Source organism: Aythya ferina (assembly GCF_964211825.1).
Source record: "Aythya ferina genome assembly, chromosome: 23".
Lineage (NCBI taxonomy): Eukaryota > Metazoa > Chordata > Aves > Anseriformes > Anatidae > Aythya > Aythya ferina.
Window position 1 is genome coordinate 5063629 of NC_140321.1, and position 20628 is coordinate 5084256.

The following is a 20628-nucleotide window of genomic DNA, read 5'->3' on the forward strand; positions in this document are numbered from 1 at the left end:
GCTGGGTGGGTGGACTGGGAGGGGGGCCTTGGTTTTAATAGAAAAAGGAACGAGCTGGGGGTGTGGGGTGAGCCCTTGCACCTCCTTCCCGAGTCCTGAACCCCCTTGGGGCTGCTTTGGGGCAAAACTGTGTCGAAATCAGCCAAGGACTTGCTGTGGGGGATGCGTGCAGGATGAGGTTGGCTTCCCAAGAGAATGAGATCCTGGGGTTTAGGGAGCTCTGCTCATCCCACCATCCACGCTTGCCCCTCGCGGGGGGGATTTTGGGGAGGTATCCCCTGGAGCTCCCTAACCAGGGGCTGCCGCAGCCATCAATCCCCTTCCCAGTCAACCCCAGCAGGTCCCAGCCCAGCGGCACAGATCTGGCACAGCCGCATCCTGGCCCCTTCCCCAAATTACCCTCCCTAATTGGGGGGAAATCCTCAGCACTTGGAGGGGGCAGGTTCTGGGGGCGTGTAGCTGAAGCCGGTTGCCGGCTCCTTCCTCTCTGCTCCAAGTTTCCTTGCTTTGGCAGCCCTGGAGTTTACTCTGCGCCAGCCTCGGAAAAGAAAAGAGCACTTGTGCTTTGCTCCAGGGAAGGGGAGGAGGAGGAGGAGCGGGGAGAGGGGCACCGCAGCGAGGTTCCTCCGACCTCCCTCCCACCCGATTTTCATGCTAATCCCCGTCCCTGGGCCGGGACCTCAGCTGGGAGAGGCTGAGGCTGGGCAGGACGCGTGGGAGAGCGGCTCGCACCTCTGCGGGGCGCGGAGCAGCGGAGCGCTGCGCTTCCATTTGGGGTCCCAGCGGCTCCATCCAGGCGCGGCGGCGCTCGGCTGCGGGCGAGCCATGCAGCCCCGTTAAGTCAACGCCAAGGGAAGGGAGATACCAGCAGCGTGGAGGAGAAGTGGCCGGATCCAAAATGCTGCTAGGTGGGTGAAACGCCACTTTCCTTCCCTCGCGTGCGCCCGGCCGCTGGCATCCCGGTCGGTCCATATCGCTTCGCGCTCCTCTTTACTGGGTAGATACTGGAGAGCCGGCTGCGGGGTCGCTGCTCGTTTCGGTACGGAGGGCAGGGTTTAGAGGGAAGCTTCTTTGCGTGTGTTTTGCGGAGCCCTCGGCACAGCAAGGGCTGGGTTTTAGCCGGGTTTGCTGTGGCACCGGGTGTCCATCCCGTGGATGCAGGGCAAGGTCCGGGGGGGTTCGTCCTGGGCACGTTCCCGGCTGCACGGATGGGATTCAAGTGTTCGTGCCAGCAGCCAGCTTTTGCTGAGTTACTTGAGCAAATTGAGATCAATCAATGCATGAATTGTTCCTTTATTGTTATTATTTTTTATTTAAATCTTCCTGATTTCTGGGTAGCTCTGCCAAGGTTATGGAGAGGGGGGCGTCTCTTTTTCCCTTTTGCAGTTTTGGCTGTAGGCTTAACTCTCAGTAGTGAAAAATTGACGTGGATTATTTGCTGCTGGGAAAGAGCTACAGAAATATGTGGAATTTAAGGAGCCTGGGCTCAGGAATGGGTGGCTGGTAAGAGGCTCAGCATCAAGCACAAATATTGGTTCACCTGTAGGGGCTTTTCCATGCCCTGTCCTGCACCCTTCGGGGTTTTGCAGTACTCAATTGCCTTCATCAGATTTTCCTTTTTTTGAAGCAAATCAGATCCCTATTGTTCCCGATTTCCATCCTGCCTGAAAAGCCATTTAAAAGCTGTTCTTTTTCTTTGAATCGACTCAGCCCTGTATCGTACACCCACAAGCCAGTCCCTCCCCTGCCCAAGCACACATGCAGCCTTGTTTCTTCAGCTCCCAGCCTGCTAATCCTAATTACTTATGGGATTCAAGCAGAGTTTGATTCACTGCATCTTATTGATTTTTCCCAGGGCTGCAAAAAAAAAAAAAAAAAAAAAAAAAAAAAGAGGAAGAAACGGGTTGCGGGCTGACACGGCTTTATTTTGTCCTTGCTCTGCGTCTGGGGGTCAGCTCTGACTCCTGGGCATCCTCTGGCTCCGTTCTGCCTGCTGCACCCGCACCGTGAGCGTTTGATGCTTTTCATGTGAAACGAGGCTGGGTGGGGAGAAGGTGGCAGGCAGTGCCTTTGAAGGAGAAGCAGTTAAAAAAGCTCGCAAGGCTCTGTGGTGTTTGTGGCTTTCGTTGGTTTTTTTTTTTTTTTTTTTCTTTTTTTCTTTTTTTTTTTGGCAGGCTCAGGCTCATTGAGTTGAGCTGAGGCAGCGAGCGAAGTGTAACGCTTGCTCTCGCACCCATTTCACGCACAGCTTCACGGCTGGGAATTTCAGGGGCTTTTATTGTCATCAGCCTGAACTTTCTGCGCCGCTGCTGGAGCAAGGACGGGGCTTTGCAGGAGCCTCCAGCAGAGCCGTGCGTCTCCCTGCTGCCCGTGCCAACAGGCTTTGTGCCGTGCAGGGTGGCTGCTGCTGTTCCCGTGTGCATGCGTGTGCACATACGTGTGCGTGTGCACGCATCCATGCACACACATGCCTGCAATACTTTATCCCAGCACCGTGCTTGGTGCTGGCTGGGGTTTTCTGAGAGCAGCAAGTCCGGGGCCATCACGGATGTTATTGAACTGGCACATCTGACAGGGCTTGACCGAGGTGCTGTCATTTTTTTAACTACAGCCTTGCTCTTCAGCTGTCTTGCGTGGATCACTTTAATTTTTCTAATGGCTTGAAGCATGGTCCTTCCTCCGTGAACTGTCTTTCCCTGTGTTCCTGGAACACGTAACAACAGTTCGTGGGATATCTATCTAGAACACTGCTCAGGCAAAGCAGGTTTAACAACAACAAAAAGTGAAGCTTGCTGTCTCAAATATGTAGGAAATGTTGTAAAGCCCCTAAAGCTTTAATTTTAATCTTTGAAATGCAGCAGACACACAGATGTGTTTGTGTCTGCATGCACCGATATATGCGCAGACCGTGCCCACTGCTGTAGCAGAATACTTTATTTAACATTATTTTTCCTCAGAATGCTTTCTTCCTCCTTAGCCCCTGAATAAGTTTCCAGGTCCCCTCAAATGGCAGAGCAAGGAGAAGGGATCAGCCCAGCCTCACTGCCCTGTGCTGAGCTGGGATTGTGCTGCTTGGGTTAGGACTGTGCCTTGTGAAGTGCGTGCGTGTGGCAAGGGTGAGGGCTTCTCACCCCCTCGTGTTTCAAACACCTCTTCAAAGAAAAGGTGAAGGCCTCGCAATGCCCTGAATTTCAATGTTTTGACTGAAGAAAAGTTATTTTCTTAAGACGTTGCAGCTCTACAGCACGTTTGTAAAGCTGTAACCAGTCAGGCTGTAAGTGCCCTCTCTGCCTAAGGTGACTGCTAACATTTGAAATTATAAATGCCACGTTATTTTTTTATGCTCTGTTATAGTGCACAAACAGAGTTTTAAATCAGGATTTTGCGCTCCTGCTTTTCCCACTCCCTGTTTTTATTTGCACTTGTCAAATTCCTGTGGTTCTCCCAGCTCTGGGAGCTGCTGCCCAGCCTTGGTGAGCTCAGGACCACTGCAGGGACAAAGCCCCCTTACGATAAGGAGCAGCGTGGTCCAAAGGAGTTGGGGGGCTCTTGGCTCTCTAGGAGGTTTTGTCTTGCCTTGAAAATTAGGCTTTGTGAGCAGCTTGCTGGGAATTTGCCCAGGTTGGAGGTAGAGGGGAAGCACTGGGAAGGGCTCGGGTGAGGTGCTGGGAAATGCTGGGACCCTGGGGAGTGGGGGTGCCCGTGGGGGGATGCTGCAGGGGTGGATGATAAAACCCTGGCTAGGGGGTGTCCCTGCTCTGTACCCCCAGGTTTCAGGACTCACTCCTGTGCTGCAAGGTAAAACTGGGGCTGTGGTGTTGCTTTGAGTCGCGGTGGGTGAATGGTGACTTCTTTGCTTCCTGCTCCCTCTGGAAATCATCTTCCTACCCGTGTGCGCGTGGGCACGGTGCTGGCAGGCATCAGGGGACAGCAACAGCAGCTGCTCCCTTGCCTTGCACCCCGAACGGCTCCGGTTCAGTGCCTGGGTTATCACAGCTAGGGCACGTTGGGGTCTCCATCACCACCAGGCTCAGGAAGGGATCGGGGTGCGCTTCTGGCACAACAAGGAGCGCATTGTGCTCTGTCCTGCCCTGCTGCTCCAGGGCCTCTCCGGCAGACGGTGGAACTTTGCTTTTCCGAAGGTTGTTTTGGGTGAATTTTCCTGTAAATGCAGCAGTTGCTCTTGTTCCCGGGGGCTTGCTCTCAGAAACGTCTCGGGGAAAACATCTGTTCCAAGCTCCCAGCCATTACCGACATCCCGGGGAGGCACCGGGGAGCCTGAGCTGGAATTCCTCCTGCAGCCTCCCCTCCACAATATTTTTAGACCGAGCAGTCATCTCATCCCGACCTCCAGTCTGATACGGGCCAGAAATATCACCAAGCTGAGGGCAGAAATCACTTTTGATTTAAAACCATTCTTAATTATACTTCACCTTGCTTGAGCAATGGATCGCTGACAAGTATTGTGAGCAGATGCCAACATTTTTTTTTTTAAGTTTCTGTGCAAATGATGCTCCCAGCAGCCTGCTGACAAGCCCTTTGCCAGCACCGGCACTTTGATGACCCATTCCAGCACCCGCTGATGTCCTTAAGCTTGTAATTACTGCAGGGGCTGCGTATTTAACAGATTTTTTTTTCCTTCTGCGGAGCGGGATGTTCGAACAAGTAGGCTGGCTGTTCCCACTCTTCTCCGAAGTGATTATATTAGCACGGTCCGGGTAGGAGTGGCGGAAATTACAATGAAATACTAGCAGTAGGAAATAAAAATCTAATTAAAAAATAATGACAGATGTGCGTCTGCTTCCAAACATTGAATATGACCAGGCTCGCCCCAGGGCAGACTGAGTGGAGAGTTATGTACTTCTGCAGCTGTCAGCGCAAACGTGACAGGCTCTGTTCTCGGGGCTGCTCTAAAACCCCGAAATAAGCAGAAAGCAGCAGGGGGGAGGCAGAGGGCTCTGACCTTTATAAAATTGAGGGGGGGGATGGTATAAATGGGCTATTTTTCTGTCCTGGCTCCGGGCTGTGCCACCTGCTTGCAGGTGACCCTGAGCACGTCCCTTGTCCCTTCCCCTTCCCGCTGCTGTCCCTCTCCTTTAGTGCCAAGGGAAGGGCTGGTCCCGCTCACAGAGTGCCAGGGATGAAGTGTGAGGATGAAGCTGGGTTCACCTGCCCCCAGGTGCTTTGTTCAAAGGAATCATTAACGATCCCTGCCATGGAGGAAATGCCACATGATGAAAAATGTGCCTTCGCTCTGAGGCAATTCAAAAGGCCGGTAGAGAAGGGAGCCCCGTAATTTGTTCCAAATTGGTTATTTTGCTGAAACGGTGAGAAAGCATCAATTTTGAGTCTTTTCTCCCTTTTCATTTCTGTCAGCTGCTCCCCGGCTGTAATGAATCGGGCTCGGCTGTAATTTTTATGATTTAAATGATGCTCAGGATAAAGGCTGAGCTAAGCTGGGGCTCCAGGTTTCCACTCGAGCTCCATTTTGGAAATACCCAGAGCCCCTGATACCATCCCCAGAAGAGGAAGGCGATGATGAAGAGGGGAGTACTTCAGGGAGCCGGGCTCAGATGAGAGGGCTTTTATTTTTTTTTGCTCATTTATAGCTATTTTATCACGTCATTGTGCAGTGTTCCTGCTGTGGATCCTGTGGCTGAGGTACGCTTGAGGACCCGGTGCGTTGACTGGGAGGCAGCTGGGTGTGGGACATCACGTTGTCCCTGCTCTTTTTCCTCACCAACAGGGACATTTCCCTTCTCTGCAGCCACACCGTGGTGAGCAAAACCCCTGCCTGCCTCTGATGGGGGCAGTGGGATCGCTGCAGCCCCAGGCTGGGGTCACCAGCGGGGGACAGATAAATACTGTCCCCCCCCGACAGCCCAGACAAACAGCCCTGTCTGTGCCGGGGCATTCACAGGGATGTCATCAGAGTTTATCTCGAGGCTGATTCCCTGCCAGATCGCGTCACGCAGGCAAAAGGATGTGACAAGGGGACGGAGGCGAGAGGCGGCGTGTCCCGCGTGGTGGCTGCGAGGGCTGGGGACCTGGGTCCCTGTGGTGGCAGCTCCGGGCGCTTCTTGCTCCTTCCTGGCACCCTGTGCTCTCTGTGGCCCCGCAGCCCACCCAGACCCATCTGCAAGGACCTGAATGAGTCCAGGCCAGAGCTCGGGTGCCCAAAGAGGTGCTGGAAGGGCCCCAGCAGAGGATGAGCAAAGCCCAGGGTGTCTGAGTGACACAGGGAGCTGGGACACAGCAGGGAGGAATATTGGGGTGCCCTAAGCTGGGGTGCTTGCTCCTCCTGTGACCCCCCAGCCTCATTGCAGCGGTGCTGCAAGAGCGTGGACCCTACAGAAGGAGGCAGCCCTGCCTGGCCAGGCAGCAAACCCGGGGCTTGCAGGCGTCTTCCCCATCTGTCTGAGCTGACACGGCGTTGAGTGCAGTCTCCCTCGCAGAGGGATGGCTCTCTCCTACACGAGACCGAGGCTTCTCAGCAGCTTTCCTTCCTCCTCCGTGCACAGCAGAGATTAAATTGAACTGTCACCACCTTCGGGTGCCGAGGGATGCGGTGCTGCGCTCGTCGCGTCCTCTGCGTGCTCACACTGCTCCCAGCCTCCAGCTTCATCCCGGTGCCATCCCGCTGGGGATGGGGATCTGGGATCAGGGACCTGTGGGGCAGCGTGCTGCTTCCCTCCCTGAAGCCCCTCAGGTCTGGGAGTGCAGGATTTGGGAGCGGAGATATGGGGCTGGGCACCAGAGGGCTGGATGGGCTTGGGAACCCCAAGGGGATGGAGCTCGCCTTTGTTAGAGGCTTTGGGAGCACGAGCAGCTCCTTCCCTGCTCCAAAAGCATGAGTCATTGCCGGGAGATGAGGTTAAAAATCTTAATGCAGAGAAGAAAAACAAAATCTCACAAATAGGTTTGGACTCGGGGGGTTTTATATCTTTTGGGGGTAATATGGTTGGCTTTCCCGTCTCTTCTGCTCAGCTCCTTATAGATGAAAAAGTGATAATGGGAAAAGCAATCTATGGGGAAAAAGCAGCCCCAGGATGTGGGGATTGGGGCTGGCCCCAGCCTGCCCCCCCCCCACTCCCTGGGCAGCAGCTCGGTTTTGGTTTCACCTTTGAAGGCGCAGGGCACGAGTGGAAACTGGCTCACGAGGCAGCGGCCGCCCGTCGTGCCATGCTGATGATAAATGCGCTCGTGCACACAGGTCACCTGCCCACCGAGCTCTCCAGGCATGTCACGGCGGAGAAAAATAGCGATGATTAAATCAAATCAAGGCTTCTGCTGCTGCGCGGGGGTAAATGGAGATGTTGTGATTGACTCCTGACCCCCCCAATACCCCTTCGCAAAGCTAAAGGGCAAAATAATTACTGTCCTCTGTGGGTGGTACGTGCCCTGGGCAGGCAGCTCTGGTCCTTTCCATCGTCCCAACTGATGGTTATCACGTAGGTTGTGGGGTCCCGAAGACCTGGGGAGGGACAGGAGCTGCTCAGCCCCCCCCCCCCCCATACAGATGCTGCTGTGTACCAGATGCTTGTACCATCAGCTTGGGGGGGACAAAATCCAGCAAAAACATCGCGGGTGTCTGGAGAAAAGCATCCCAGGCACGGATGAATCCCGGGGGATGTTCTGTGGGGCTGTTTGCCCCCCCCCCAGACCTGCCAGTTTTCCTGGCTGTGCTGAGAATTGGGCTGGGGGCCCCCGCTGCGAGGAGGCCGAGCGCTGCCGTGTGGTTGTCTGCCCCGCGGCGTTTCGCTGCCCTGCCTGTTCCACCTTGCCTCTCGTCTCGAGCCGGTTTTGTTTCCCTGCTGCCGCTTTATTTATTTATTTTCCCGTGGCTGCCTTGAGCTCGCCACAGTCGGAAGCAGCCGGGGTTGGTTTTGGTGCTGATCGGGCATCAGGCTTGGTGCTGGTCTTCCTCCTCCTCATCATCATCCTCGTCCTTTTGGTCCAGGTTCTGGTGGCTCCCCCGCAGGTGCAAAGGGCAGGAGCAGCCTATGGGGTCAGACCCAGTTGCTCCCTCTGGAAATAGGGTGGAAAATCAGCCTGCTGCTGGCCGGGACAGCCCAGCTGACTTCGGCACTTTTGTCCCCAGAAGCTGCAAAGGAGAGGACGCAGCAGCCTGAAAATTGATTAAAAACCTTAAGTCCTCTTTTCTCAGTTGCATTAGCACAAGGATAAATAGTGCATATTTTCAGCCCCGGAAACCCGGTCTCTGGTTTCACCCAGCTCCTGTAAGCATTAACCCTGAGCCAAGGTGGCCGGGCAGGAATGTCCTGAGAGCAGAAAGGAGCCTCTTGCCCCAGGACATGTCGAGAAGCCTGAAGAGAGAGGAATTTACTCCGGGGCTGCCCGCCATCCCCTCCCTGGTGTGTGGAGCCAGGTACAAAGCAGGTCCTAATCCAGGCACATACCGTGGGGCCGCGGTGCTTATCAGGGCCCAGCTGCACCAGCAGCAGGTAGTCAGGGCTGAGAGCATCCTCTGTGGGCACCGAGCACCGTGGACCAGGGGCAGGGGGGTTCCCTTGGTGGCTCCTGCAGGACGTGGGTGCTCTTTGGGGTTTTAGTGGCCTGGGGAGTCTTGTTTGGAGGGCAGCAAGGGTGGCAGAAAATCCTATTTGTTTTGGAAGGTGAGAGGCTCTAAATTGCACCCACATTTAATGCTAAAAGATTTTTGGTGCAAATGGAGCCCCGTGCTTCTTGGGTGTCACTGGGGTGGAGGTGCCAACCCGAATCCCACAGCTCCAGGCCACCAGCAGGTAACGGGGTCTCAGCAGCAGCTCGGGGTGACCCCAGTGTGATGGTAGTAAACGGACTCATCCCAAAATTTTGTTCAATGCTTGTGGCAGGGCTGGAGGGCTGCTTTGCCAGCAGCTGCCTGCTGAAGCAGCGCTCATATCCTGGAGGTGCCCAGACCCGGGTCGGCATCCAGCTGCGTGCGCCCAGCCTGGGGGCATCCCAGGGGGTGCCACAAACCCGATACCCCTATACCCACCACCATCCCCCCCATCCACCCTGCAGGAAAGCACCCCCCTGGGGATCACCACCAGCGTGTCCCCAGTCCTCCCCCACCACCTCAGGGACCCCAGCCCATCGGTCGGCCACCGTGGCCACCGTCCCCGTGGCCGAAGCGCGGCCACCGCCACGCGGCCTTCCCCGTTGCCGGCTGCCGCTAGTGGCCACTGCCGCCGTTGGCTGCCGGGAGCATCGGTGGAGCCAGACAGTCCTCGCAGCAAGATGGCTGCTCCCATGCTGCCGTGAGCGCGGGCGGCAGCCGCAGGGCTTTGTTCCCGGGGCCGCTGCAGCGCCCGCGGGGCGCCTGCCCCATGCGTTGAGCGGGGAGCCCCGCCAGGGCAAGGGGGGGGGGGCGGTGTATGTGTGTGTGTGTGGTGCTTCGCCCTGCATCCGGGGGATTGTTTTATTTTAATATTTTTTTTTTTTGTCTTTGCATTGTTTTTCTTCTTCTTCTTTTTTTTTTTTTTTTTTTTTAAATTAGTATTTTTTTTTTTTTCCTATATAAAAACCAAAATCTCGGGAAGTTTGCGAGCCCCCTGGCCCCAAAGCTCATGGCAGCGGTTCCATGGTACGTATGTGTAGAGGGAGGGTGGGCGTGCGGGGCCGGGGAGCTGGGGGAGTTGCATGCGGCTCTGCTCGCACTTGGCAAAGCTCTGCCTGGAGCCGGGCGGGCGGTTTCAGTGACATGGCCAGGGCTGAGGGACCTGGGGCGTGCGTGTCCCAGCAGGGGCTCCTTGTCTTGCAAATAAATCCTGCCCAAACTTCCTTACAGACAGTGCTCCTGCCCAGCCTGTATGCTCCTGGAGGGAGCAGCACATGCAGGAGCTGGGGTGCAATCTTAACACCCCTGCTTCCCAGCTGAATTCAGCCCCCTCCAGCACGCTACCTGCTCCTGAGGACACACTGTGCTAAAATCTCCCTGCAGGCAGCAGCAGGGCAGAGGAGCCAGCCCAGCTGCACGGTGGCTGCCCCGGGATGCACAGGACACGGCTGCATTGCCAGCAGCCCCTGCACTGTCCCCTGCTCTGCCCAAGCAAGGCTGCACGGGCCCTGTGCACCCTCAGAGCCATCACTGATGTGCGTGTATATATTTTTTTTTTATTTTTTTTTCTGTCCAAGGGATGAGTATTTTGCTGGGTTGAGTGTCTGGGTGCAGTGTGTAGACATGGTTGGTCACGGCAAGGGGACAGTCTGGGGACCGTGACCTGTCCCTGCTGCAGCCAGGGCACCCAGCTCGGTGCCCACCCAGCCCAGGGGCTCAGGGCAGGTGGGCACCGAGCCCACGAGCCAAGTTTTGGAGCCTGCACAAGGCACGGCGGAGGGGGGGGAGGCACCAGGGCGCTCCCCACCCAGACAGAGCCTGCGTTCCCCGGGGAGCGTCCGACAGGCGCTGGCAACCGCAGAGGAAACATTTAGCAAGACGGGTCTTGGCTCCGGCTCTCACAAAAGCCCTTGCAGTTTCCTAATTAACGGACTGCAGAGCAGATGCACTTAGTGGCTGCGGGTGAGGCTTTTCCACCGGCCTGAGGAGGACGAGGCTGCAACTTCGCACGCGATCGCCCGGTGCTGGGGATCGCCCCCCGAGCGCTCCCGGCTGCACCGCACCGCAGAGGCGTGCGGTGAGGAGGGAGGCTTGGGTCTGGGGAGCAAAACAAGCAGTTATATTCAATAGGCTTAATGAGGAAAGGGAACCTGCATGCCTGTTGCAAGCCCAGACAGCTTTGCATTCCCTATGTCGGGAGGAAGCTCGCCCCTTCCTCACCCTCTCCATGAAGGGCGTTTTGCAGCCCCCAGGGGGTGGCAGGGTGCAGGGGGCAAGGGTCTGAGGGCAGTGGTGCGGTGCCAGAGATGCTTTGGGGTGGCTGTGAGCCCTGGATACCCTGGGGGGGGGGTAAGAGCTGGGTGGGTGGGAGGGGGTTTGGGGGGTGCTGGGGGTCGAAGCATTGCTCCAGCATGAAATCCTGAGGCTTTCCATGATGGCTGTGGGAATGGCTCCAGTCCTTGGGGGTTTTGTTCTTTAGAAAAACCCCTAATCCCTCATGGGTTTCTCAGTGAGTTACACTGAGTATTTCCTGGCTTGCACTGGCGACCTGCTGCTGAAGGTGCATTTTCTTTCCTTTTCCCCCTGTGCTTCGTTTTTTTCCCCTTCCCTGCTCTGCACTGTGTTCCTCCTCCTCCCTTTATCGAGGCTCAGTTTGATTTTTCAGTCCTGTTCCTGGAGGAATACAAGGATTGGACTGAGTGGGGCTTAAGTACAGGCAGGGAGTTAAGTGGCTGCTTAAACACTTGAGCTAACTGGTTTAAAGACGTGCTTAGGTCCTTGGTAGCCTTCTGTAGGTGCTGGGGAGTCCTGGCTCTTCCTCCACTGTTGGGGACAATCCAAGAGCTGCTCGCTGGCTGTCCCCAGCTCCAGGCGGCCACAGGTCCTGGCTGCCAGCCCCCCCCACCCTTGGGGACAAGCCAGGCTGGTGGCACTGGCTGTGCAAGGAGCACTGTCTGTACCTGACCCCAAAGCCTGTGCAGGTTTGGTGGCTTCCTGAAATAAAGGCAAGCAAGGAAAGGATGAAAATGTGCACACGCAGGCCCTGGGCAAGTGTTTGAGTTGCTCCTTGGCCTCGAAGGCAACTGGGTTCAGCTCAAAATCCACCCAGGACAAGGCTCCCTGCAAGCCTGGGTGATGCTGCCTGCCTGAGGAGGTGAACAAGGTGCTTTGGTCCTTCCTGGTGGTTTGGGGAATGGAGTGTTTTCTCCTCTGGGGGGGCAAACACTCTGATTTGTGATGTTTTGTTGAAAGCCAGCGTTGAAGTTTCCATATCCTCCGAACGTTGGCTGCAGCATGAAGGTCTGGTCTGGTTGGGAGTGCATTCAGACGGCCCCGTGGTCAGGTGAAGGACCACGCCGTGCATGCCGGTCCCACCATGGGCACCCAGAGCTGCTGGAGACACCAAAAGAGGCGCTCAGGGTCCTGCCCTCCGAGCACCCCCACCACCGCCGTGTCACCGCAGCTCCTCGATAGCAGGCAAGAAAAAAATAAATAGCAAAGACCGAGGATTGCAAGGGCCCTAATCCCTTTCCCCTTGTGTCTCTTTCATCTCCAGTCGAACCAGGAAAGTGGTAATAGACCTTCCTTACTAAATTAAATGTAGAGGCTGCTCCTCCAAGGCACGTTTCAGTTCAACCGTAGTGTTTGATTTCCCAGCCACAGCAATATGGTGCCTCCAGGGAAAAAGCCAGCTGGGGAAACTTCCAATTCCAATAAAAAGTGTAAGCGCTATTTCAATGAGCACTGGAAGGAAGAATTTACCTGGCTGGAGTTTGACTATGAGCGGAAACTCATGTTTTGCATAGAGTGTCGGCAGGCGCTGGTGAAGAACAAGCACGGTAAAGCGGAGAACGCCTTTACCGTGGGCACGGACAACTTCCAGCGCCATGCCCTGCTGCGGCACGTCACCTCCGGCGCCCACCGCCAGGCGCTGGCGGTGAACCGGGAGCAGCTGGCTTTCGAGGCCCGCGTCCACGGCCACCCGGAGCTGCGCTCGGTCCTCAAAGTGGAGGTGAACCCGGCGAAGGTGGCCATCCTCACCACTGTCTACTGGATGGCCAAGGAGGAGATCCCGGAGGAGAAGTGCTCCTCTCTGCTGGACTTGCAGAAGTTCAACCTGTGCCAGGCGCTGCTTGCCTCCGAGCACAGCGAGTACTACCACCCCAGCAGCGTCAGGGAGATGCAGGTGTGTACGGTGTGGGCTGGGGGTCTCTCTGCCCGTGGTGTTTGGTGGCTGTTTTGGGGCTGGACCGTGTTGTGAAGCTCCCGTGGCAGGCAGCAAAGAGGTTTTGGTGCTCGTGCCGGGAGCTCCGCGCTTTGCAGCACCCCTGAGCTTGTGTTGTGTCGAGCATCGCCGGCGTTTCTTCAGCTGCTGCATGTGTGAACAGGAGCCTTGGGCACATGCTCCCATCCCACGGGCTAGGGCTGGGGGTGAGCGTGTGCTTTGCCTCGCCAGGGCTAAAAAAAAAAAAAAAAAAAAAAGGCATTTTTGCAGCAGGGACTGCGGGAAGCAAGGAAAGGCAAGATCAGAGCCACCTCCTTGGCTGCTCTGATCCCACCTGGATGGATGCTGGAGCCAGGTGATTATCCAGCTTTCCCATATTTTCAGTAGAGACTGATGGCAAGTGCTTCCACGTTAAAAAATAATAAACACAGCACCTTCTTGGTGTCGTTCCCTGATGTGCCAACTCAGGAGAACAGAGGGGCTAGAGAAAGCAATGGGCTCCATCGAGGGAGCAGGGGGCTCTGAGCCATGGGTGTGCCTCCAGAGCACACAGGGACTGGGAGCAGCTGCTCCTGCTGCCGGAGCGCAATGCCCATCGCTGCAGGTCGATGCTGCAGGCTCGAAGGATGAAAGCTCGGGACTTCAATTAGCGCGCCAGCACAGTGGGCTTTTCCTCTTTTGCCCTAAACTGAGTGATCAGAAAAATCGAGTAGCCATAGAGTTTAGAGAGGATACATGTATTTTTTGAATTTTACAAACGCTTCATGCCTGTTAAAATCAAATTAATTTTTTAGTGACGCTTGGCGGTTTGCCAGGCATTTTATATACATAAAGAACCCTATTTCACTGCGGATAGGCTAAATCCACTAATTAGATTTCTCAGCCTGGAGTGATACTTACAGCGTTTGCACTTGCAGAGAAAGTTTTCCCTTTGAACCAGCGGCATTTCCATGAAATGGATAAAATGGAGCGAAGAAGGGAGAGATGCCCCAAAGTTTTATTGCTGCTTTGCTTGAAAAGCACTGAAATGATGGAGTCACAGCTGAAGAAGCAGAGGTTAGGTGTCTTAATGAGCTCCTGGCACCATCAGGGTCCCGGGAGCCCTGAGGAAGTGGGGAGGGAGGAGGATGCAGGGAGCTGGCTGCCTTCAGCCCACAGGGCTGCCGACCTTAACTCGCTGCTTGGGATGCGGCCAGAGGAAGCAGGAGGCAGCATATTAGAAAAGAGAAAGCAATTTCCAGCAGGGAGTTGACTTGTATATACAACTCACACAGCATTATAAGGCCAAAATTGCTTTTGAGGTCTGCGGACACGACCATAACATAACCTGCTCTTGCAGCGTGATTCAGCGCTCGTGGCTACTTTAAGTGGTATTGCTGCGCACTTGGATGGAACAGAGCGAAAAGCGAGCGCCAGCAAGTTGTGAGCTGAGTGGTGGGACAAGGCAGCATTGCATGGCTTTAAATAAGGTTTGCAGAGATGCTTTCCATGGCTCTTTCCATGAGAAAGCTGGATTTGGTACTCCCATGCCAAATAGCCGTGACCGATGGACGTGCTCCATGTTTTAAGCTAAAATTTAGGAAAATATTTTTACCCAGGAATGGGTGCTAAAACATTCCAATTTCAAGCATGTGTCTGAAGTTGTAGTTCAGATGTGCCAATATCTCATTGACTTTCTCTAGCTCCTAAAAACCTGAGGGACCAAAAGCAGGGTTTGCCAACATCTGAACTCCAGGTTTGAGAGCAATTCGTAGGCACTTGCATTTAAGAGCCCCAGCTGTTACACCTAAATCAGCGAGCAGCTTAAAACATGAGCAAAAGTGGCTTTGAATCCTCTGGGCAATGCTCTGCTTTGAAGGCAGGTGGCCAGTGGGAGCCAAGCATGTGCTTAAGGGCTTCTCAGATTCGGGACCTCGCGCTGCTTTTGGGGAGATCTGAGCGTGGGTGCCTTGCAGCTTGTCTTGCTAGGGGTGCTGCACATCTCCCGCGTGCTTTTAAAGTTCATTTGTATTTCTCTTTCCCTCCCCGCCTGCCCTGCGCGTCCTTAACTGGCTCAGGCAGCGATCGCCAAGGTCCTGCACAACGAGGACAGGCACAGGATAAAAGCCTCGCCGTTTGTCGGGCTGGTGGTGGACGAGACGGTGGACGTCCTGGAGCACCGCAACCTCGCTATGTTCACCACCACCGTCTCCCCCTGCAACGGGCAGACCTCCACCACCTTCCTGGGGAGCTTCGAGCTGCCCGCCGGGGAGGCCTCCACGGTGGCGGGCAAGGTGGGCGAGGTGATGCGCTCCTTCGGCATCCCCACCATGAAGATCACCTGGCTCAGCGCCGACAGCGCCTCGCTGGTGGCCGAGCGGCTGAGCGGGGTGGGGACGGCGCTGAGCTCCCTCTGCCCGCTGCTCACCGAGATGCACTGCCTGTCCCACGGGAGCTCCCTGCTGCCCACCCAGAGCATCGTCAGCATTGAATACCTCCAGAAGTACGAGACCACCGTGGACGCCGTCTACAGGCTCTACTCCAGCTTCAGGGGAGAAAGCAACAGCCTGCAGGAGCTGCGGAGCGTCCTGGACCTCTGCGAGATAGACCTCGGGAGCCCCAAGGCCATCCACTGGACTTCTATTTTCCCGGCTGTGGAAGCCATCGATTCCTCGTGGCCCACGCTGGTGCTGCTGCTGGAGAGCGAGGCAGAGCGGTCACCGGTGGCCCTTGGCCTCTGCGAAGAGCTCAAGAAGTTCCAGTTCGTGGCCTTCACCAAGATCCTCCTGGACGTCCTCCCCATCTTCCAGAAACTCAGCCGCTTTTTCCAGATCGAGGACTTTGACCTCTCCATCCTGAAGCCCATTGTCTCCGCCACGGCCACCACCCTGCAGGCCCAGAAGAGCGCCAGCGGCCAGAACCTCCAGGAGTTCCTCAACGAGATGAACGAGCACCCGCGGGACGACCGGGAGGGCGAGAGACGTCTCTACTACAAGGGCGTGGAGCTGGCCAACTGCTCCAAGGTGCACCTGAAGCACTTTGAGCACCTGAAGGAGACCTACCTGGAGAGCGTGCGGGGCAATCTGCTGGACAGGTTCCCCAGCAGCGTCCTGGAGGCCGTCAGCTCCTTCTCGGCCATCTTCAACCCCAAGTGCTACCCCCAGTCTTTGGAGGACATCGGCAGCTACGGGGTCAGCGAGCTGAATTTCCTCCTGCAGGCCTACTCCCGGGTGGTGGTGAGCGAGAGGGCCCTGAGCGATTTCCCCCTCTTCAAGCGGATCGTCTTCAGCCTCAGCCAACTGTCCTTCAAGGACCTCTGCGTCAAACTGGTTTACAGCAACTCTGAGATGCACGAGCTCTTCCCGGACTTCGCCGTCCTCGCGGCCATCGCCTTGGCCTTGCCGTTGGGCTCGGTCCTGGCTGAGAAGATCAGCCGGGGCCGGGAGCTGCTGAAGCGCGGCCGGTCGCGCTGCGTGAAGGACGAGGGGCTGTCCGACCTCATGAAGATTGCCATCGACGGGCCGGCTGTCAACGAGTTTGACTTTGCGTTGGCCATCGAGTACTACGAGAGCATGCGGGAGTCCGGCTTCATCGTGGCGCAGGTGAAGTGAGGGGTGGCTGGTGAAGGCAGAGCCCTGCGGGCAGGAGCCAGGTCCTACGGCAGCCCCGAGCATCTCCTCCATGCTGCCTTCCCTATCACCAGTCACCATGATGATGATGGTTGGCTCCGCGCCGGGAAGAAGGGAATGGGATGCTCCACAAAGCCACGCCAGCCCCACTGCTGCCCTTCATCCCCCAAAGCAGACGTCAGAATTGGCCAGAATTTCAGCTCCTGGGGGAGTTCCCCTTGGGTGTCACCACAGATGAAATTCCACCTTGCGATGAGGTCTTTCCAGGGTGTTGTTTTTAATTTTTTTTTTTTAGGGGAGATGAAAGCAAATCTTCTCCTGAGCTCAAATGTAACATTGCCTTTGCACAATACCCAGCAGCTTTTACTTAATACTCTGCAAAAATATCTGGTTTTTGTTATTTTGGAGCCTCGAGAATGAATGCAGCGAGGGCAGCGTATCTCTCTAGCTCTGTGGCAAACCCAGAAATGCCTGGTGGTGTCTTGTTGGTATTCCTTGCACATGGCACAAGGTATTTTTAACAGTGGCATCGAGTCATGATCATTTCAGAAGCAAGTGATTTAAAGAACGGTATTGTAATCACTGGGGAAATAGTAACTTTTAAATGCATCATTGTGTATATATGTGTATGTATATATATATAAATATATATATAAATATATATATATGAAAAAGATCTACCTTAACTTTCCTAGTGTTTAAAGTACAAAGATATCTAAAAGGACTTTTTTTTTTTTTTGCAATGACAGAATAAATTATAAACAAGGGTCCAAGAAATAATAGTGAATTCCTTGTTTTTTCAAAATGGCATCACGTCCCGAAGCTCCCTTTGCAGTCTGAGTGCTTTGCAACCTTGCAACCAAAGAAAGAGTCTTTTAACATCTATTTCAGGACAGACTTGAGTCCGTTTAGCCTGGTTTCTTTCTTTTAACCCTTCCCTCACCTTGAAGTGAGCAAAGTCTTGGCAAGCCCCACGGGTGGGATGGGCGCCTCTGTCACCCGGTTCAGTGCCCGTGCATGAGCCTTGCACCTGAGTCGGAATGGAGAGCGTGCTGCATGGCGTGCCCTTGGGTGTTAGGTGGGATAATGTTTGTTATTTTTTAACTTGGAGGGATGGCTTCTTTAGTTCTGCAGCAGTGGGATGAAAAGATCCTTCTTACTGATATTAATTTGCAATAAAGTCAAAGCAGCAGCCCAAAGCACCACATCAGCTTAATGCTCCAGCATGCGGGGAGCGTTGCGTCTTTCTGCTGGATTCAGCTCAGCTCCGCTCCGAGGTAAGTTCACACCATCCCCTGGATGTGCAGTCCGGCAGGATTTGACCCAAATGCCCATGATGCTGGTGGTCCAAGTTCAGCCCATGCCTTTGCCTGGGGCTGGCATCTGGTATCGGTGCCAGAGCACGCTACACCCAGGAGAAAGGGGGACACTTCTGGGGGGCTCTGTGGGTGCTGAGCAGGGCAGGGAGGTTGCTGCACTCTGCCAAAATTGGTCCTGTGGCCGTGGTGCAGAGATACGACCCCGGTCTTGCTCCTTCTCCCATCTCTGCAGCCCTTGGCACCACGGAGCGCGCACACGTGCGTTTCCCAGCCAGCCTCCTGGAAATAGCCGGAGCGAATTCAGTCCACGCTTGGCCAGAGACAAAAGCTTTAAAGCCCTGGGTGAGGAATTTGAGACACCACCAAAATTTGCTGAGAACACCTACCGAACAAGAGGGAGCCAGGCTTTCCGTGTGAATAAACAGCTCCCGTCTCCATCTGTCTTGTGCAGACTCTGCGCCAGCTGCTCTCTCAAGGCAGCCCCGCGTTTGTTTGCGAGACGGGTCCTTGGCAGCTCCTCGTGATGGTAGGAAAAAACCCGCAGCGGTGTCGCTGCCGCTTGCAAAGGCAAAGCTCGGAGGTTCGTGCAGACGTAGCGTTGGAGCGCCGCAGTTGCTCTCAGCAGCCCGGCGGGGGGTCAGGAGGGAATCGACTGCAGAATTGCGCCCGCGCGGTGAACAGGGGCTGAGTGAGGTCGCAGGGGGATTCTGCGGGGAGCAGTGGGCCCCGTTCCTGCAAGGGCTTGGTTAAAGAAAGGTCTGAAAGGTGTCTTTAAATCCAGGGGGATGCTCTGAGACCTGGCTGACTTGTGGGGTAGGGGATGCACTGAGCTTCGGAGCAGCTGGGAAGGTGCCTCGCAGAGCATCTGTGGGGTTTTGGGGTGGCTTCGGTTGCTGCTGGCTGAGCCCTGGAGAGGGAAAGTGTGTGCTGAAGCTGTGGCTCCATGTGGTGTGTGGTCAGACCTGGGATGCTCTTTTAGGAAGGGCAGCGTGTCCTTGCTGCAGAGCCAGGGGTGGCAAAGGGGTGCCCAGCGCTGCAGTGGGTTGGCTGGAGGGGTGCCTCCGTGGGCATCCAGAATCCACCAGAACAGCTTCAGCACAGCAGCACACAGGGTTGGAGATCAGCTTGATTGTCCTCGGCATCGCTAACCCCAAAACCTAACTGGGGAGGGGGGCAAAGCCATTTTGTGGTGTCTGTGCTGGAAACGCAGGGCTCCCTCACTGCCTTCCTTCTATCAGCGCTTTGACAGCGCTCCCTGGAGCCCTTGGGCTCGTTCCTTTTTGGCATCATCGAGAAGGAGCCAGCACAGCAGGAGGTGGGGGCTCCTCCACCAAACCTGGGGGGAGAGGAAAAACTACAACCACCCCGTGCCCGGGCAGCAGCCCCGCAGCAAGGGGGCTGATCCTGCTCCCGAGCTGCCAGTTGGGCATCCGGGGGTGCTGCTCCCTGCCTGTGGCCATGCCCGTCCCCTCGGGTAAGGTCGTGTCACCCTAGACAGACCCAGGGGCCCTGCCACTCTCACCAAAGCTAATCCCTATAATTGAGTGTCTAATTAATACCTAAAAATACAGCCCGCAGCTGCTGCCGGAATCTGCCCTGCAGCAAAGGTAAGGCGAGAACCGCTGCGGCCCCGCGACCTTGGGGAAGTGCCCCCAGCACCCCGGCTGGGCACCACGCCGTCACCCCCCGGCCAGGCACCCCAATGACAGCTCGGGATGGGACTGGGAGCTCAGGACAGGACTGGGAGCTCAGGATGTGACCGGGAGCCCCGCTTACACTAGTGCTGTGGCTGCGCTGCTTGCTGCCCGCTCCCTGCATCCAGTGCTCATGCTTTTGTGATCATCTGAGGTTTAGGCAAACTGAAGCTGACGGTGACTTTGTCCCCATGCCTCGTGATTATTTTCCTTTTTATTTTTTATATATTTTTTTCCCTTTAGCCACGGGAGCACGAGCAGTGCCAGCCGCAGCGCGTTCCCTTTCAGCTGAGTGCTGCTTTTCCTCCCGGTGCCTGCTACGGGCTCGTGGCCTCTCCTTGCACGGCCCCTGCACCTCGCTGGGGCTCTGCAGAAAGATGTGCTATGCTGATTAAGGCTTTTTCCTGTTCACTGGGGTGTTGTGAAGTCTGGTCGACCTAAATCGGGGAGGAAAGGTGGCTCTCCTGCCTCCTACCACAGGGTCCCATCTCGGTTGGGGTTTCTGCGTGCTCTCCAAATAGCCTTTGTCTCTTACCCCTCATTCCCAGCCCTATAAGGATTTACCCACAAAACTGGGACCAAAGATGCCAAGGGTTGGCTTAGCACGTCATGTCCGTAGTTGGTCCGTGGGCAGCACCCATGGGTGCTCCTGCCCCAGCACCCTCCTGAGCAGCTGCACCCGGGTGTCGCTGGCACCGTGGTGCTCGCAGAGCTCCAAACTCATTCATTCGGCCACCTGCAATGGGGACACAGGCATCGCTTGCCCTCTTGTTCCTCCCCATGTTGAAGGTAACATACCTTAGGTTTTAGGGCCAGCACAATCACTGCAAAGTGCACGGACAAAAGGCAAGTGGAAACCTTTGCAATCCAGCCCCGAAAGCCTTTGTGTAACCGCTTTCCTCGGCACACTCAGGGCTGCGTGTGCAGGCTGCGGGGAGGGGGGTCCCTGGGGGCCAGGTCCCCGGGTGCAGGGTGCTGCCGTCTCCGATGATTTGAGGCAGAAATACTGCTTCATGCCTCAGAAGGTTAATTATTTGCATCGTTCACCCATTTCTGCTTGCTCTTGCTGCCTCCCTCGTTGCTGTTGCTATCACTTTATTTATTTAATTTTTTTGGAGCAGTTTCACAGATTTCCCTTCTGGGCGACTCTGGAATTAACTCGATCAATGCACGCCTGATGAAGCAAAATGTGATTTTTCCCCCGGAGTCAGGACTGACT

The 20628-nt window shown here is 55.6% G+C and overlaps 2 protein-coding genes across 7 annotated transcripts in view; both read left to right on the forward strand.

The window, feature by feature from the left end:
- ZNF385C (zinc finger protein 385C) overlaps window positions 1–20628 on the forward strand; it is a 75528-nt gene that overhangs the window by 37548 nt on the left and 17352 nt on the right. The window lies entirely within an intron of this gene.
- On the forward strand, window positions 475–17134 carry LOC311422850 (uncharacterized protein C17orf113). 4 transcript variants are annotated; one of them, XM_084496319.1, is made up of 4 exons: window positions 475–908; window positions 12120–12132; window positions 12221–12749; window positions 14846–17134. In XM_084496319.1, the coding sequence occupies exons 1-4, from the start codon at window positions 899–901 to the stop codon at window positions 16376–16378; spliced, it is 2085 nt and encodes a 694-aa protein (XP_084352445.1). In that variant the 5' UTR covers window positions 475–898; the 3' UTR covers window positions 16379–17134. The 4 variants fall into 4 exon arrangements, with proteins under 4 accessions (XP_084352445.1, XP_084352448.1, XP_084352447.1 ...); XM_084496322.1 differs by lacking the exon at window positions 12120–12132 and having other exon boundaries at window positions 476–908; XM_084496321.1 differs by lacking the exon at window positions 475–908 and adding an exon at window positions 9295–9589 and having other exon boundaries at window positions 12120–12749.

Coding starts and splice junctions, on each gene's coding strand:
- LOC311422850 (XM_084496319.1), top strand. Junction 12,750..14,845: donor GCAGCGTCAGGGAGATGCAG/GTGTGTACGGTG, acceptor TAACTGGCTCAG/GCAGCGATCGCCAAGGTCCT.